The sequence below is a fragment of the Stegostoma tigrinum genome, chromosome 45 (genome assembly GCF_030684315.1).
Source record: "Stegostoma tigrinum isolate sSteTig4 chromosome 45, sSteTig4.hap1, whole genome shotgun sequence".
NCBI lineage: Eukaryota > Metazoa > Chordata > Chondrichthyes > Orectolobiformes > Stegostomatidae > Stegostoma > Stegostoma tigrinum.
In genome coordinates, this window is record NC_081398.1 from 8235004 (window position 1) to 8253954 (window position 18951).

At 47.4% G+C, this 18951-nt stretch overlaps 1 protein-coding gene across 7 annotated transcripts in view; it reads left to right on the forward strand.

The window, feature by feature from the left end:
• The window catches only part of hdlbpb (high density lipoprotein binding protein b), a 118804-nt gene extending 105121 nt beyond the window's left edge, over positions 1-13683 (forward strand). For all 7 annotated transcript variants that reach the window (XM_048524155.2, XM_048524153.1, XM_048524154.2 and 4 more), the window contains 6 exons: positions 2664-2798; positions 5233-5376; positions 7704-7883; positions 9873-9989; positions 12445-12576; positions 13432-13683. In XM_048524155.2, the coding sequence (XP_048380112.1) occupies positions 2664-2798; positions 5233-5376; positions 7704-7883; positions 9873-9989; positions 12445-12576; positions 13432-13524 (801 nt within the window). In that variant the 3' untranslated portion in view covers positions 13525-13683. The remainder of the gene's footprint in view (positions 1-2663; positions 2799-5232; positions 5377-7703; positions 7884-9872; positions 9990-12444; positions 12577-13431) is intronic.
• The last annotated feature ends 5268 nt before the right edge of the window (positions 13684-18951 follow it).

Below are 18951 nucleotides of genomic sequence, written 5' to 3' on the forward strand. Positions count from 1 at the left end.
ATTGTCTCAGACCGTCGCGCCCTGCAGTGTCCTTCACAGATCTGTTCAAATATTGGCTGGGGCATCAAATGTAGAAGCTAGCAAGTTATGTTACAGCTGTACAGAACTTTAGTCAGGCCACATATGGAATGTGGCGTGCAGTTCTGGTCGCCACTCGACCAGAAGGACGTGGATGCTTTGGAGAGGGTGCGGAGAAGGATTCTCAGGATGTTGCCTGGGTCTGGACGGTTTTCATTATGAGCAGAAGTAGGATAAACCCAGATTATTTTCTCTGAAAAGACAGAGGCTGAGGGACGACCTGATTGAGGTCTACAAAATTACAAGATGGGGGGGGGGGGGGGGGGTAGTCTGAGACTTTGGTGGGTGGAAAGGCCAACTACAAGAGGGCACGGGTTCAAGGTGAGATGAGGAAAGTTTAGGGGAGAAATGTTGGAATAATTTTTCACACAGGGAGTGCGTGGGTGCCTGGAATGCACTGCCAGTTGAGTTGGTGGAAGCAGGTATGTTAGCAACGTTTAAGGCGTATCGTGATAAATGTCATGAACAGTAAAAGGAAATCGGTAAAAGGAAAAATTTGGCCTGGTATCAGGTATTTGACTTTGCACAGGAAGGAATCAGATTTATATTTCTGCAGCTCCCTCCCTACCTTTTTGAAGTATAGGCAATGTTATAATCAAAGAGACTGCAGCACTAGCTCCCACAAACAGATATGCTAAACCGGCCACATATTCTGTTAATAGTATCAGTTAAGGGATAACTGTTGACCAGGACATTGTGGGGAGAGCTTCCAAAAAGAAAAAAACCCAAAAAGCACTGGGGAATCTTAACAGGTATGGTAGCACCAGTGGAGAGAGAATTAGAATTAATATCTTGAGTCCAATACAACTTTGCTTCTGTATCCGTGAAAAGTCATATTGGATTTGAATGTCATCTCCGATTCTGTCATTGACTCATCAAGACATGCAGCGCAGAAATAGAAAGTTCAGTCCAACTCATCTACACCAACCATGTCGCCAAATTAAACTAGTCTTCCCAGGTGCCCCCAGAGCTCTTGTGCTTCCCCACGTTTCCTGTTTTAATTGTAGATTTCCAGCATCCCAATTATTTTCCTGTTGTTGTGGTGGTGGGAGACCCCTCCTCTGCTGCACTCTCCTTTTTCGAATGTTCTTTGAAACTGTGCCTCTGCAGGTCCCAGGGGCTCCTTGGTTCAATGTCTCAGCCGATAGACTGCAGCTCAGACAGTGCAGCACTCACGCAGTCCTCCGCTGTTAGCCTGAATCGCTGGCTCAAAACTCTGGAGTCAGAAATGACGAGTTGTACCAAATGAGGCACCGCAGACGCCTGTTTGTGAATAGCCTGTGTGATCTCGCACTTGTGCCTGTAGGTCATGAGGTCTTCCTTTCTGCTGCTGTCCTTTACAGGTGCGCAGCTGTGCCTCCAGCTGTCACTTTGCTGCACAGCAGCTTGTATGCAGATTTTCTGACTGTTCACGCCTGGCAGGAGATTACTCAGCAATCTGCAAGTGCTTTCATGCAGTGGGACAATTCACAATCCCTCCGACCAGCAACCAGTTCGAATGCATGTTGAGTACACTGGGGATAATTGGGATGTTCGTACTCAGGCCGGTCCACATTAACCAGTTGAGTGCCACAGGGATCCATACTGTGTGCTGATCAGTTTATAAAGGGGCAGGATGCATTTTAGCCGAATTTTTCAACAATATAATGATAGGTTGAACAACACATTGCTATGAATGCCCAAGAATCTGCAATAAGATATGGATATCTTAAGTGAGGGATGGTGTGGGGTGTCTAACAATAGGCAGCATGTTGGCTCAGTTGTTAGCACTGCTGCCACAGAGCATCGGGGAATAGGGTTCAATTCCACTGTTGGGTGACTGTCTGTGTGGAGTTTGCATGTTCTCCCTGTGTCTGCATGGGTTTCCTCTCACAGCCCAAAGATGTACAGGTTAGGTGAATTGGCCATGCTAACTTGCCCTTTCGTGTCTGGCGATGTGCAGGCTTAGGTGGGGTAGCCAGGGAAATGCAGTGTTAGAGGAATGGAGTGGGGTTGGGGGTCTGGGTGTGTTGCTCACCGGTAGGGTGGTGTGGACTCGATGGGCCAGCTGGCCTGCTTTCATACTGTAGGGACTCTATGAAAATTAGACAAGTGCAGGATAATGCAGTATATTTGGGTTCATCTACTTTGTACAGAGAAGAGAAAAACGGAATGTTATTTTAGCCAAAACACAGAGAACGTAATAAATATCAAAACAAATCAATTTAAATTGAGCAAGAGGAGGCTATTCAGGCCTGAGGTTTCCTTTGTCATACAGTGAAATCATGAACCACTTCAACATCAGTTTCACATACTATCGCATATATTCCTTGATGCTTTTTAATATCTCAAAATCTTATCAGTCTCAGGGTTGAACTTGCTTAATGACTGAGTTTCCACAGGCTTTGAGAATGCCAAACATCCACATTCCGTTAATTTCACATCTCCCACCCCACCATACTAATGAAACCTGTCCCGGTTTCTCTGCTGATAATGGGCAGTAGGGAGTTTGTTCACTCCAGATCGTTGCACGATTTCCATTACAGGTGTAGCCCTCTTTCCCTCTCTTTCATTCTCTCTCTGTCCCATTCTGTCTCTTCTTTCAGGTGAACATTGCAGTCCCCCCCCCGGAGCAGCAGTCCGATGTTATAAAAATCACCGGCTTGGCGGTGAACCTGGAGCGGGCGCGAGCCGGGATACTGGAGCGGGTCAGGGAGCTGCAGGCGGAGCAAGAGGACAGGGTGAGATTCCCCGGGTATTGCGGGTGGATGACAGTGTGCCGGAGGAGCTCACTGGGTCTGTGGCAGAGTACGCTCGAGGCAACGCTGATTGCATTTCAGGGTTTTGTAGTTTCCCTTTACTTTTCACAGGGGTGTGCATTGCTGGCTGGGTCAGCTTTTCTTTGCCCTTCCATTGTTGCCCTTGAACTGAGTGGCTTCCTCGGCCATTTCAGGAGGACGCTTGAGAGTGAAACACACTGCTGGTGGTTTGGAGTCATGTGTAGCCACGCACCATCTAGACTTAGAACAAAGTCACTGTTCCTGTCACTGGGTCAAAATCCTCCCAAACAATAGCGTGTACAGCACATGGACTGCGGTGGTTTAAGAAAGAGTTCCATCGCTACCTTCTCCAGGGGGATCACTTTGAAACTTACAGACTGCTGAGAAGCCCAGATACAGTAAGTGTAGAGAAGATATTTCCAGAGTCTGGGGCCTGCCTATGTAGGTGTAACAAATGCTGACACTGCACCAGTGCACGGGTTTTAATTGAAAGACTTCCAGCTTTTGCTAATCTCGCTTTCGTTGGGCAGAGTGTGTCAGAATGCTGTGTACAGTTCTTGTCCCCAAGCTCCAGGGGAGGGCATTCTGCTATTATAAGTAGGTAGCCAGATTGCTCTAAAGGTTCGGGGGATTTTGGATTGGGAGGAGTAATCGTGTCAACTGTAAAAGTTTGCACTGGTAAATGGAGGGTTGAGAGGTGCGAAAATGGTTGAATTTAGGATTCTAAAGGCACCAGCTTTGGTTGATGGTGTATCACCCAACTCAGAACGCTGTTCGAAAGGGAAGCCAGGATTAAACTGCAGAAACGATGGCTCAGGTCTGGCAGCCCACTTTGATGCCACGTGCATTGGCTCTGCCTGTGATAGTTGCTGCAGTCGGTCTCCTTCGTGAATGCTCAACCGGGATTTCTGATCCCTGCCTCTGCATTGGTGGGACCACCCACATATCTGGGGGGGGAAGGCCATTAGACATAAGGAGAAATAGACAGAGAGGAAACGCCATCTTTCCCCAACACATGTGTCATTTTGAGGGACATTTTGCAAGGTCTCAAGCTTTTCAGTCGAGAACCAGCTGGTTGGGTTGGGGAGAGGAGCTTGGTGATGGAGTCAGGTTAGTTCTGAAGGGTGATTGAGAACATCAGGAGTGGTGCACAGTTCGGTTAGACTATCCACATCTCTGAAATGGAGTTGATATTGTCATATGAGGAGCAGCTGAGGAGTCTGGGTACCCATTAAGGGGGATGACGGGGATGTACACATGAGGGGGATCACTTTGAAACTTACAGACTGCTGAGGGGCCTAGGTACATGTAGATGTAGAGAGGTTGTTTCCAGAGTCTGGGGCCTGCCTAGTCACAGCATCAGAGTGAAGGGAACTGAGATGCAGATGGATTTCTTCAGCCGGAGAGTGGTGAATCTGTAGGAGTTGGTGGCCTAGTGGGATTATCACCAGACTACTAATCCAGAGACTGATCCCGGAACCCAGGTTCAAATCCCACCGAGGCAGTTAGTGGTATTTTAATTTGGTTAGAAATCTGGAATTAAGAGTTAATGATGAGTGTGAAACTGTTGTTGATCGTCAGAAAATGCATGCTCGCTGGTGGCAGGGAAGAAAACTGCAGTCCTTAGCTGGTATGGCCTACATATGACTCCAGATCTTCAACAGTGTGGTTGACTCTTAACTGCACACTGGGCAATTAGAGATTTCCAATAGATGCAATAGATTTCCAATAGATTTCCAGCCTGTGATGCCCATATCCCGTGAATGAATGAAAAATAACTGTGGAATGCACTGTCACAGAGGGCTGTGGAGGCCAAGTCACTGAGAAGGTAGGTTTTTGATCGGGAAGAGAATAAAGGATTTCAGGGAGAATGGGGCTGAGAAGCATACCGGACATGGACAAATGGCAGAGTTGACATGCTGTCCGAAATGGCCTGATTCCGTTCCTGTATGTTAAGGTCATATGGTATTAATCACCATGGCATTTCCAGGGCAAATAGAAAGCTAAGTCCCACACATCAGGCCCCAGGTCCAAACCTTAGCTCAGTTCTACAGCGGACCGGAGCAGCAGAAAGCAGCCCATTGGAGTTTTGGAACTCCAATGTAGTTTTAGATCATCAGGAATTCTACAAGATTCCCAACTTTGGTTCCAAATTTAACAACACGGAAGAGCTGGAAGATGTGGTTTAATATTTCACCAGGCGGGTGCTAACCTAAGGGTCACCTTTCCTAGCGCCAGGGCGGGAACTTTATTCAGTCAGATGTTCATTAGCTTGATTTCTACCAGAAAAAAAAACATTTGCAATCCAATATAAGAATAAATTTGATCTGCCGTGAGGCTTTTACCCATGTCCTTCTCCAAGTGCAGGTCAGTCATAATGCAGCATTTCTTGCAGGCTTTACGGGGCTTCAAGTTGATCATGTCGGTCGATCCCAAGTACCATCCAAAGATTATCGGAAGGAAAGGAGCTGTCATCTCACAGATTCGGAAAGACCATGATGTTAATATTCAATTCCCTGACAAAGGGGATGAAAATCAGGTAATCCTCATCTTCACTGGTAAGGATTCCACTTGCTACACCAGTGTCTATCGACAGAGGTTTTAACTCCATCCCTCTACAAGTGTAATGGTTTACTTGAACAATCCAGACAAGACCCTTGAGTTGGCACGGCAAACACTCCCATTCCATTAGTCCTAAAGAGGTTGCCAATTTTAAAAATTGAACAGTTTGCAATCTCCCCTGCAAGCCACACACCAGCCTGACTTGAAACCACATCGGCCATTCTGCCACTGTGTCAAAAAACTGGAATCCCTTGCTGCAGGGAGAGGCTGAATAGGCTGGGGCTGAGAGGTGACCTGATAGAAATTTATGAAATCACGAGGGAAATGGATAGGGCGAATAGTCAAGATCTTTTCCCCCAGGGTGGGGAAGTCCAAAACTAGGCGGCATAGGTCTAAGGTGAGCCAGTCGGGGCGGGGGGGGGAGAATTAAAATGAACTTGGGGGGGTAACTTTTTCACGCAGAGGGTGGTGCATGTATGGAATGAGCCACCAGAGGAAGTGGTGGAGGCTGGTACAGTTACAACAATTAACAGGCATCGGGATGGGTACATGAAGAGGAAGGGTTTAGCGGGATATGGGCCGAATGCTGGCAAATGGGACTAGATTAATATGGGATATCTGATCAGCATGGACAAGTTGGACTGAAGGGTCTGTTTTCATGCTGTACAACTCTATGACTGCAGAAATACAATGAAATTTGGTCTCCATGTCGAAGAAAAGATATACTTGTATTGCAGACAGCAATGCGAAAGTTCACTAAATTAATCCCTCGGATGAGGGGATTATCGTTTGATGAGAGGCTGAGTAAGTATGGATGACATTCGCTGGAGTGTGAAAGAGAAGTGAAGCCATTGAAACCAACTAGATTCTGAAAAGAGATAGTAGGAACTGCTGATGCTGGAGAATCTGAGATAACACGGTATGAAGCTGGGTGAAGACAGCAGGAGATCCTTCCTTTATGAAGAAGGGTCCCGACCCGAAACATCAAACCTTCCTGCTCCTCTGATGCTGCTTGGCCTGCTGTGTTCACCCAGCTCCACACCGTGTTATCTCAGATTCTGAAAAGGTTTGATGCTGAGAAATTGTCCCCTCCTGTCTTAGATCTCCTGACCCAGTGGGAAAACAGCCTCAGGATAAGGGGCGGATTGTTGATTATATTTAAGGCATGGGTCAACAGGTTCTCAGAATCTCAGGGAATCGAGGGATATGGAGAGTGGACAGGAAAGTGGAGTTGAAACCCAAGATCAGCCATGATAGTACGGAATGTCTGAGCAGGCTTGAAAAGCTGAATGGTCTACCCCTGCTCCTATTTCTTGTGTTCAAGAAGGTGGCTCACCACTATATTTCGGGGGGCAATTAAGAATGGGCAACAATGCTGGCCCAGCCAACAAATTCTGTGAAAGAATTAAAAAGACAATTCTTGATCAGTGCTGTAACCACTGTCAGCTCATGTGCGTGGATCACATGGTGGCACTCACATCTCTGAGTCACTAGTTCAAGTCTCAGCCTGGACACGGGCGCCAGAACTCTGGGAGAATGCTGCCCAGTTGGCGCTGCAGTCTTTGCAATGAGACTAAGGCCCCATTTCCAGACTCAGGTGGATGTGATAAAAACACACTACCTTTATTTTGAAGAAGGGTGAAGGAGTCTTCTCCAGTGTCCCGGCCAATATTCATCCCTGTCAACATTACAAGCCAATCACACGTTGTCTAGTCATTAACACATTGCTATCAGTGGGAGCTTACTGTGCGCACTTTGCCAACCAGGGCTACGTCTTTTGCATTGCAACATTTCAAAAGTAGTTCCCTGGTTGTAAAGTCACGATAAGCACAGTATAAATGCATATTTTCTTACTTTGAAGTGGCAAGCCAGCTGTTCTTGACAATTTTGCACCTCCTCCAATATGGCGGCCAGGAACACATCTGTAAAAGTCAAGAAGACGTTGGAAGTGTTATTCCTGATCACATTGGGATTGGATGGTGGTTAAAATTGGTCAAAGCCAGCAGTAAGAAGCAGACTACTCACACATCAGCAATGGGTATTTCATGTCACCAGTGCAGTCCACTTTTCCGCGGGAGATCTCTGAACAATGATGCAGACTTTCTATGGAGGGCTGGGAATTTTAAAATTGCTGGACTGAGAGCCAGAGTAGGTCAGTGAGCAGAGCAAGTACTGAGTCGCATTTACCACTGTGTGTGAGAACTTACATAACCATGATCCTGGCTGTGTGCTGGGTTTGTGGACAAAGGAGAGAGTTGACCATCTAGTGTTGACCCTGTCTGTTTATTTGTTGCGTCCTTGCAGGATATGATCTCCATCACAGGCTACGAGAGGAACACTGAATCTGCCAAGGATGCCATCATGAAGATTGTGGCCGACCTGGAGGAGATGGTCAGCGAGGACATCAATCTGGACCACAGGGTTCATGCCCGCATCATCGGGGGCCGGGGAAAGGCCATCCGCAAGATCATGGAGGAGTTCAAGGTGAAGCGGCCACACTCAGTGCACTCTGGGAGGTTGTCTAACTCTAGATTGCTGGTGGCTGAAACCTCGCGTCTGACAGGCCCCTGCTTTTAGCTCGAACTCCTGTCTGCTGTTCACCAGTCTCGCAGTGCTGCTGAAAGTCCTAGACTGTTGGAGGTGACATCTTTCAGCTAAGGCATTAAACTAAGGTCCTGAAGAAACATTTTGTTTTCTCTCAGAGGCCTGAAAGTCTTTGGAATTCCCTTCCTCAAAAGGCAGTGGATGCAGAATCTTTAAGTATTTTTAAGGCAGAGATGGATGTATTCTTGATCGGTAAGGGAATGAAGGATTATCGGGGGTGCGCAGGAAACGTAGAATGGAGGTTAAAATCAGATCTTATTGAATGGCGGAGCAGGTTCCAAGAAGAGCTTACTCTTGTTCCTTGTTTGGACGTTCAACATCTCCTCAAAGGACAATCCCTTTGTCCAAGAAATTGACCCAGTAAATCTTTAAAGTATTGGCAAAGATCTGTAGCTCGGGTTGTGGATGATGATGTTGACTTGCTCACTGAGCTGCCTTGTTTTTGTTCAGACGTTCCGTCACCATTCTAGGTGACATCATCAGTGAAGCCTCTGATGAAGCGATGTTGCTCTACTTTGCTTGGAATTTATACTGTCTGGCCCGTTATGGTGAGTATTGTCATTTCCGGTTTCCAGACAGGAAGGAAGCTGGCCATCAGAATATACGAACATCAGCTAACAGCAAAACGGCACGATGGCCTCTCCTAAATATCTGTACTTTCAGAAAGTGAAGGCTGTCAGTTTAACTGGGACAAGGTAACCGTGGTAGCCCAAGCCAAACATAGACATGCACGGGTTTCCTTGAGGCATGGTTCTCCACCCAAACTTCAATCAACAAACACATAGAATTGGACCTCACATATAAACTATACAGATCAAAACCAGAAATGACAGTACCCACCGTAACAGACCGGACAGTATAAGTTCCAAGCGGATTGGAATAACATCGCTTCATCGGAGGCTCCACTGATAATGTCACCTAGCATGGTGATGGAATGTCTGAACAAAAACTAGGCAGCTCAGCAAGCAAGTCAACAACCTCATAAATCTTTATTGCCCTGCCTATGTGGTAAGTATACGATTCCTTGCTGTTCATCAAAGAATATGCATCTGTAGGATCTGGCATTTTGTAAGCACTTTCCCTTTAACCAGCAAATCCATGGCACGGTGGCTCACTGGTTACCACTGCTCGCTTCACAGCACCAGGGACCCAGGTTTAATTCCAGCCTCAGGTGACTGCCTGTGTGGATTTTGCACATTCTCCCAGTTTCTGTGTGGGTTTCCTCCATGTGCTAACGGTTTCTTCTCACCCTCCAAGTATGTGCAGGTTAAGTGGATTGGCCTAGCTAACTTATTAATGGCATTCAGGGATGTGTAGTCTAGGTGCGTAAGCCATAGTAGATATGTGGGTTTATGGAATATGCTGGGGGTCTGAGTCTGGGTCTTGGTGGGATTCTGTCCAGAGGGTGGGTGCAGATTCGAAGGGCCGAATAGGCTCCTTCCACACTGTAGGGATTTTGTGATGTTCCCCAGGCCAACCAGTTACCAGGACATTAGTCAACAGCCGTCTGGAATGATGCACAGTTTTGGTAAACCTGGTCTAGATGCAGAGAAAGTAGGAACTGCAGCTGCCGGAGAATCTGAGATAACGAGGTGTAGAAGGGTCTAGGCCCGAAACGTCAGCCTTCCCACTCCTCTGATGCTGCTTGGCCTGCTGTGTTCATCTAGCTCTACACTTTGTTATCTTTGGTCTAGATGCAATCAATTTTTATTTTTAAACCATCGAGGGGCATGTTTAGGCCAGATGTGACGGTGCTGTATACGGAAATGTATTGAAACCGCAGCCTTCTGACTCGGAGTGGATGAGAGCATTACCCATGGCTAGATACTTCCTGTATAACGTGCGTCCATTTTTCTGTCCCCTTGCCAGGTTGACATCAGGTTCCCACCACCTGGCTCCGACGACCCAAACCGTGTGACAGTAACCGGGCTCCCTGAGCACGTTGACAATGCCATCGATCATCTGCTCAACCTGGAGGAGGAATATGTAAGTCCCCGCGCCCTTACTGCACCAGCTCGTGAGTAAGGAGAACCAGCGCTCAGGTCAAATAAGGCAAGGCTAACAGAGAGAGGAAGGGCAGGGGTGTGTGCATGTTTACAGGCATAGTAGCACAGTGGTTGTGTTATGTTGTTAAACTTGTGATCCCAAGGTTGGATTGATGACCCAAAGATGTGAGTTCAATACTACCACAGCAGCTGAGGAATTCAAAACGTAAACCGGGAAGTAATAATCCTGTACCAGTAATTGTGACTGCGGTCATTGTTGTTACAAGAGGGATGCTTTTGGTGCTGTAATAATGTCCCTATCTTTGGGCTAAGAGGCCATTAGATGTAACTCCAGGACAGGTGGGACTCGAACTAGGGCCACACACACACACACACACTCTCTCTCTCTCTCTCTCTCTTAGGAGATGTGTCATAATGTGTTCAAACAGGTTGATTAAAAATAATTTCTGTTTTGCAAATCTGCCATTTTTATCCTGGTTGGCTTACTGGTGAGCCTCAGTTACAGCTGAAATGCCCAAGCAACCACTCCTGTCAGAAATATGGGTCTCCACCAATTTCTCAAGTGCAGTTTTACATGCCTTCATATAGACACAGGGACACCACTTAGAGTCTGCACAGTGACAGGAGCAGAAACTAACAAAATTCCACATGTTTTGCGTTAACATTTTAATGATGACTTTATCAAGGGTGGCACAGTGGCTAGCACTGCTGCCTCACAGCACCAGGGACTTGGGTTCAATTCCAGACTCAGTTGGCTGTCTGCGAGGAGTTTGCATAGTGTCTATGTGGGTTTCCTCCCACAGTCCAAAGATGTGCAGGTAAGGTGGGTTAGCCGTGGGAATGCAGCGATAGGGTGGCATGCTTTTCAGGAGGTCAGTGTGGTGTTGATGGGCTGAATGGCCTGCTTCCACACTGCAGGGATTCTGTGACTCACTGATAACATTATGTTGTAAAGAAGTCAAAACTGTGATCATTCAGAAGTTTCCCTAATTTAGTTTTGTTTTAATGAATTCAGATACAAGTATCTTCTTGTGATAATTTGGCAGGTACCACAAACTTGTTTTAACCGACACTTTATGAATCACCACTCTCCGGCAAAAATTACATATCCCAAATACTGTGATGTTTACTGTATTATTCTGTCCTGTCACTATAGTACTTTTAATTTATTTACCTCAACGTAAATTTATTTGTTGTTCAATCAAATGGTCACATGAAACATCAACATTTGATTCAATTTTAAGTCAATTTCTCCTCAAATACTGTGATGTCTGCGTAGTCAGGTGAGGGTGCAAGTCAGAAGGCTGTCTGCCGGTGAGTTTATTTAAAGCAATGATGCATTATACTTTTGGTGAACTATGCCGTAAATAACATGTGACAGTGACAAGTTTACCCCCAGCGTTATGTTTCTGTTGCCCAATGTGTGGTTTTACATTGACTATGTCAACCTCTTGATAATCCCAAATACCTGATCACCTGCATGGCTCCTGGTCCCTAGGTGCCAGGTAATAAAAATGTTTGCTGTATTTGGTTTGCAAATGCTGTTTATGTTGTCTTCAGCTGTTGATGGTTTTTATTTCTGGCAGTTTTTACTGAAAAGGTGATTCAGGTAAAAACTGTTGCTGAGTCCCGAGGTATGCTCTGACTGATCTGAACGTCCGCTCTGTTTTACACACCTTGCGTTTCTGACCCAGACTGCTGCAAGAACCAAGAGCAGGAGTAGTTCCTTTGAATCTGCTCCATCAGATCTAATCTGATCTGACTATGACCTCAACTCTGCTATTCTGCATCCCCCACCACTAACTCGGCCGTGAATGACCCCAGTGTCCAGTGCTCCCTGGGGAGACGAATTCTGATGGCCTTCTGAGCGAAGAAAGAATCACCTCAGCTGGGTAGTTTCTTATTCTTTATTTCATTCACGGGATGTGGGTGTCTGTGGCTAGACCAGCATTGATTGCCCATCCCTGATTGCCCAGAGGGCAGCTAAGAGTCAACCACATCGCTGTTAGGGGAGAGTTCATTGGCTGTGATGCCCTTCAGAGGCATCCTGAGGCAGAAGAGAGTACTATCAAAATGACCTTCATTCTCTCTCATCCCCATTTTGCATTCCCTTTCTCTCGGTCATTTAACTGCACAGATGCTCTCAAACCCCACCGTGGCCATTCAAATTCAGGAAATCAAACTGGAATTGAGAGAAAGCTGGTCTGAGTGTTGATGACCGCCCACCGATAGAGAAGGAAATCTGCAGACCTTGTTCAATCTGGTCTACATGTGGCCCATAGTGATGTGGTTGATTCTTAACTCCCTTCTGAAATGGCCAAGCAGGTTGCTCAGTTGAAGGCCAGCCAGAGACCAAAAGCCATGGAAGAATTAGAAAAGGTCTCTCCTCAATGCCTCTGAACACAGTCCCCTTTCTGGCTCCCTCTGCCATGCAGATGATGGCGATTGTGGAGTCGGAGACAATGGCAGCGTACATGAAGCCCCCGTCCCGGGTGGAGGAAGAGCCCCGCAGCTCGACGAGAGGCTTTGTGGTGAGAGACGCTCCGTGGAACGCCCCCGGCAACAAGGTGAGCGCTCGAACCCGCAGCGAGAGCCACTAGGAACCTTTCGGGCTAGGAGGGGGTCAGGGCCCAGCTCATACTAACCCCCCAACTCCCCATTGTGGGGAGGAGCTCGTGCAGCGGACCTAGTAATCCATAGATGCGAGAAATTAAAATCACTGAATAAATCTGGAATTGTAGAATCCCTACAGTGTGGAAGGACCCCGTCGAATTCACACTGATCCTCCAAAGAGCATCCCACCCAAACCCACCCTGTCCCTGTAAACCTGTATTAACAGTTGGCCAATCCACCTAACCTGCGTGTCTTTGGAGTGTGGGAGGAAGCCAGAGACCCCAAAGGAAACCCATGCAGACAGGGGGAGAACATGCAAACTCCACACAGACAGTCACCCGAGGGTGGAATCGAACATGGGTCCCTGACGCCGTGAAGCAGCACTGCTAACCACTGAGCCACCATGCCACAAAATCGTGAGCTAGTCTCAGGAATAGTGACTGTTCGGGGGGTAAGGTCCCATCTGGTGCACTCATGTCCACTCGGGAAGAAAATCCTCACCCGGTCTTTCCCAACTTCGGACCCAGGGCCAAGTGGCTGACTGTCAGCTGCCCTCTGAAGTGGTAAACCTCTTCATTCGAGGGATGATTAGGGAGGTTGCTAGTACGGTCAACATCTCACATAGGAACCTCTAAGATACCCGAACCGAACATGTTGACTGTTGAGATAACAGTGTGAGCTGGAGGAGCACAGCAGGCCAGGCAGCATCAGAGGAGCTGGAAAGTAGACTGTTTGAAGTGAGTTCTATTAAAGAGTAGCTTCATTGGTGCTGAAATGTGACTCTCTGACTTGGAACTGTCTCCCTGCAGGCCCCAGACGTGAGCAGCGCAGAGGAATTCCCTATGTTTGGAACTGTGGTCGCCCCCAGACAGGCATCCGCCTGGGGCCCAAAGAAATTCTAGGGCCTTGAGCAGTCGGTAACTTTTGAGAAAAGCTTCTTGTCCAGTTAGAGGAAAACAAAAGATTTTTTTTGTGAATCTCAGTGTTCTTTTTCTGAAGCTTTGACTTGTCACAGTTTTCTATAAAAAAAATTGAAATGTCCAGAGGTATTAGCAGCTGTACCACTGTCCTGTGTATAATCTGTTTCAAGAAAGAAAGGCAGAAAGCCATACTTAACTTAGTTTACATGACACCCCTCCCCCTACCCCTACCCCCCTACCTCACAGTCCTCAAGTAGATTTCTCTTCAGGGCTACATGCGACAGAATCTGGGAACTTGTGGTCACAGCAAGACTCAGCTGTTAGCAAGTTTCCGTGCTGACTGATCACCCCATGATGCTGCTTTCTGACTGAGGTATTGGCCAACCTTGTCTCAAGATGGGTTCTCAAGGAATCGGAGCGTCTGTGGGTTTGCAGGCGAGTTAAGAAGCTGACCATCCTTCCTTACATCCCATTCCCTCTCGTGCCTGCTCTCTGGTACCAACTGAATTGTGGCTTTTATCATTATGTTCGCCTTCCAACCTGCGGGGTAGGTCAGTTTCATGAACCTGCCTTATCCATGTCAAGATCACTGTGTCACCTGGGCTCTTCTGAGGCAGTGGGAGGAATTGTTTTTCCTCTCTATCTCTCTCTCTCTTTTATTCTTTGTCTCACTCTTTCTCTCTCACTTTCTCTCATTATCTTTCTCTCCCTCTCATTCTTTGTTGCTATCTCTCTCTCTCATTCTATCTCTCTCTTTCTGTCACCTTCCCCTCTCCTCATTCTTTCTCTCTCTTTCTCATCTTTCTGTCACGCTCTCATTCTTTCTCTCGCTCATTCTCATTCTTTGTCACTCATTCTTTCTCTCGCTCAGTCATTCTTTGTCTCTCTCTTTCTCGTTCTTTCTCTCACCCAGTTTGTCATTTCTTTGTCTCTATCTCTCTCCCATTCTTTCTCTCTCTCTCTCTCAATCTTTCTCTCTCATTCTCTCTCTCTCTCAAGAAGGACCCCATCAACCTTAGTTTTTAGTCTTCATAAAGAAAATACTTAAAGCCACGAGACAGTGATGGTGGAGGTGGGCTGGAGTTGGCAGGAGGGCGATGACAGCTGGAGGTTGTGAACATCTGTGACCCACGAAAGCCAGTTTTTTACTGGACATGAGCAGAATCCACCCACTGTCCAGTGAATCACTGGCCTTAACATTACCTGCAGCACATCTCGGGTGATGTACCTCGAGCAGCGAAGAGATTGACCTCGGCTGATGGTTGGGATATTCCCCACACCACGTCGCCAATTAAAGATGAAGGTGGTGGTGGTTGCCTCGGTTGAGCGTTCTTAATTTATGATTTGTTTTTGCAGCCCAACCCTAATGTTGGGGATGAGTTTACATCTTAAAGGGATGAAACTGAACTGTCCTAAAGGGGAGAGCGAGTCAGAGGAGTTCAGCCTGGGGAGACCTGTCAGAGAAAAAAAGACTGACAACAGTTTATCCATTTTCTCTATTTCACTGTCTTTATCTGTCTGGCTGTCTCTCTCTATCTCTCTCAGTTTCCCTGTCTCTCTATGTCACTCTCTCTCTGAACCTCTCTCCTGCACTCTCTTCCTTATGTTCTCTCTCCCTATTTCTTTCTCACCTTCTCTCTCTTTCTGTCTCCCCCCTTTGTCCATCTTTCTCTCTCTCTTTGTCTGTTCTCTGTCACTTTCTCTCTTTCCCTCTAACCCCCTTCCTCTCTCAGGTTCTCTCTCTATCTCTTTCTTTCTCTCTTGGGCTGTCACTCACCCATCATCCTGTCTCCCTCTCTCTCTCTCTCTCTCATCTCTCACTCTGTGTGTGTGTGTGTGTGTGTGTGTCTGACCCACTCCCCCTCTCTCACTGTCAGTTTCTCCCTCTCTGTCTCTGTTACCCACCCCCCCCAACCCCTCTGTATCTTCTGGGGATCACGCTGTGACTGCTGTCGGTATGCTAGGTGTGCAGGACAGCCTGGGAGCTCAGTTGTGCATGGGGCTGGGAGATGGAGCATCTAGACAGATTACAGGATGTACTTTGCCATAGTCACAGCATGCCTCCTTTGCACTCTAGACACCACTGTTCCTAACGCAGTCACCAGCAAAGGAGAACATGCAACACATCACACCTCCTCACCGTCCTCCCCAGCATCCAATTATGAAATGACTCCAGGCCAACTCCCGCCCCTCCCACCCCCATGCCTCTATCCATGAGTTCAATCCATCTGCGAACCCTCGCTTCCTGAAGAAGGTGCCCTTTCTCTGTCATCAGTATTAGCTGACGCACTCTGCCCAGCTTCTCTTTCAGAAGGACTCTGTCACACAAAGCAGGCTGGGGTGGGTGGTCTGGAATTTGCTCCCTTGCCTTCCTTCCACCCCCACCCCAGAAAAAATGGACACCAGGATTTAGTAGAAAGCATCAAAAATGGTGATTGTTCCATTTTTCGTTGGTTAAAGACAGTACGGAGTCAGGAAAGGGAACTGCTCACCTCACAATGGCAGCACAGGGCTGTAGGGTTGAATGGCCCCCTCCCATCTAGGTCGCTGTTTGTAACAAGGGTCTGACACTACGTTTCTATTTGAGCCTTTCTAAACCCCCCCATATAATGCAGAGTGATAAACTCCCGGCCACCAATGGCAACTTGCAGCCATCACCAGAGGCAAGTGAATCTTGCCCGTTGTGTTAACAGGCTGCTGTTTATTCCCTGTTCTTGGAAGGCTGCGCTGACAGTATTCCCCACACCTACCCCACCACCCCGCCCTTTGCTCGTGTCTATTTCACTGAATCGGTCCTCTGTTCCCAACCTACCCCGCCCTCCCTCAGCAAAACAAATGCTCTGTGGCTGACAGAGGGTTTTTATCCACCATCTGGGCCCTGCACACTGCAGGGCCCAGACACTGCGAGGTCGTTTATTAAGGTGCAAGGAATTCTCCAGTGCCGCCAACCCCATTGGCCAGGGGTTGCATGTAGATACTTGATGACATTGAATTATTGATAATAATATCCCCTATGCTGATTTTGGAGTTTCACTCACAGCTTACGCACAGGGCATGTAAACCACTGGCCCTTGAAGCCGGCCAGCAAACCTGGGAGGCCATTTGGCCCTTTTCTGTAGGTGCTGGCCCTCCAAATGAGCAGTTGTCACCCCATGGCCTCGCTTTTTATCTGTAATCCTGCGCGTCACTCCTGTTCAGTCTCAATTCTTGAGTTAATTGTAAAATCAGCTTCTCAGACTGAGCATATCGCGTTGTGATGAGGCTGTCTAAGTGAAAAGGCAATGTTTGCCCTCCTTCCCTGACTTGGATTGGACGTGTTTAACAGTTTTTTCTCTCGCTCTCTCTCTCTCCTTTTCTCTCTCTGTCTTTCCACCTCAGGTTTTGGCACCTCTTGTTGTGCCAGGTCCATGTTAATCCCCTCTCGCTGCCCAATGCCTGTGTCCCGTGCCCTCCACACCGCGCCGCATGGCATCTGTGATCCCTTGGAGATATTGTGGGCTTGGCCTGGACATGTAACCACATCCTGCAGTTGGTGCTGTCACAGTAAGCACAATAGAGAGCCGAGCCACCACAGAAGGATTCCCCATTAGCCCCTGCAACACCTTCAGGTTCAAAATTGGCACAAAGTCTTATGCCTCATGAGCTAACATCAATTAATGTGCAACCATCTTTCTGGCAGTATTTGCGTTTTCTTTTTAAATGCACAGAAAGTGAAACCGATCTCACTTTTTTTTTGTGTACAATGTCACTGTCAGATTTCTCTCAAGTGGAGGGCTGGCAGGGTACTGTGTGTGTGTGCGACTGCGTGTGTTCAAATGAGAGACCGTGTGCAGGCGTGTGTGTGTATGAACAGACAGCCAAGAATGTGCCCAAGAAGGGTTTTTGGAGACGTCTCAATGAGTATAGAGGCCGTAGCCTCACTCTCCGATCTGGCCGACTGTCCTTCCTTCAGTCCCTCCGTCTCCTTACTGCCTCACACCTCCCTCTTCAGGCTGCCACTCACTGCCAATACCATTGAGAATCTAGCCTCCATTCAGACATGTTGGCCTGTGTGTTTGTTCCAGACTCTTTCTATCCCTTCAGAATGTGAAGCTCTTTGCACGCATAGCAGGCAAGCGCATTGAAGGAGTATTTGAGCCTGACTGTGAAGAGATGTTTGGGCTGTGAAAGGTGGGATTGAGTCCAGACAGAATCTCAACTCCCCCCACCCCCCCACCCCACCTTCCCAGCCCTGACCACCGTGATCTACCTACGTGTGGGACCGCACACTGCTGTCACTCAGAGGGGAAGCGTTGCTCTGAAGCGATGTGATGATCCCAAGGGGCTACGATTGTGGCCACTCTTGATTCTTTCTAGCCAGCAGACTGGCACTGTTGCAGGTTAGGTTATTAGGAAACTTAGAATTTGCCACCCTTCCCTCCCTCATGACCCTTACCTTACCACCTCTTCTTTCTTATTCTCCCTTCCCTCTACCCTTTGCCTATCTCCCCTCCTTGCCTTTCCTTTTCTAGTCTGTTTTCCCATCCTTGTGCATCCTTTCACTCTCCTTCGTTCCCTCTGTTTCTCTCTGTCTCGCCTTTGTCTCTTCTTCCCTTCTTGTTTCTCTCTTCATTTTTTTTCCTTTGCCCCATCCATCTCCCTCCCCCCTCTCTCCTTCCCCCTCACTCTCCTTCCCTCTCTCTTCCTATCTCCTCTCTCTCTCCACTTCTTTCTCTCCCTCTGTCCCTCTCTGTTCTTCCCCTCTTCTTCTGTCTCTCTCTCTCCTTCTTTGTCTCTCCTCTCCCATCTTTCTCCTTTCCCTCTCTCTCTTTCTCCCTCCCCCTCCCTCTATCTTTCCCCTTAGCCTGTCTCTCCGACCTTGTCTTGCCTTTCCTTTCTCCTTCCTTCTCTCTTTCCCCTTCTGTGTCTTTCCCTTTTCTCTGTGTTTCTTTCCCTCCCTCCCTCCTCCTCTCTGTCTCTGTCTCTCCTTCCCCATCCCTTCCTTCCGTCCCTCACCCCTCCCGCTAAAATAACCAGATTTTATTGTGCATTTCTCTTTTTGTAAGAAGTGGCTGAAGATGATCTGTTAGAATGAACGAAACCCAAACGCCACTCTTTTTTTAAAAAAAAGAAAATTTCTAATTAATATTAAATTTAAGCTGGATTTAAATTATTTTAAGAAAGGAACGAGACACTCTCTGATTTAAGTAAAACAAAAGCAGATTAAACTAAGGTGGAGTGTCTCACACCCGACCGGGAAACGGTCCTGTGTGAGGCGGTTAAAATCGGAACCACTGCAAGGAGGAAATTAAGATAAAACACATTGGCCTTAAAAATGATTGAAGAATATGCAAATGTATAGGTCACATGGTGACATTGGACTTTTATAATTCCAAATAAAATGGGATGAGAGAATTGAGGGTCTGTGCC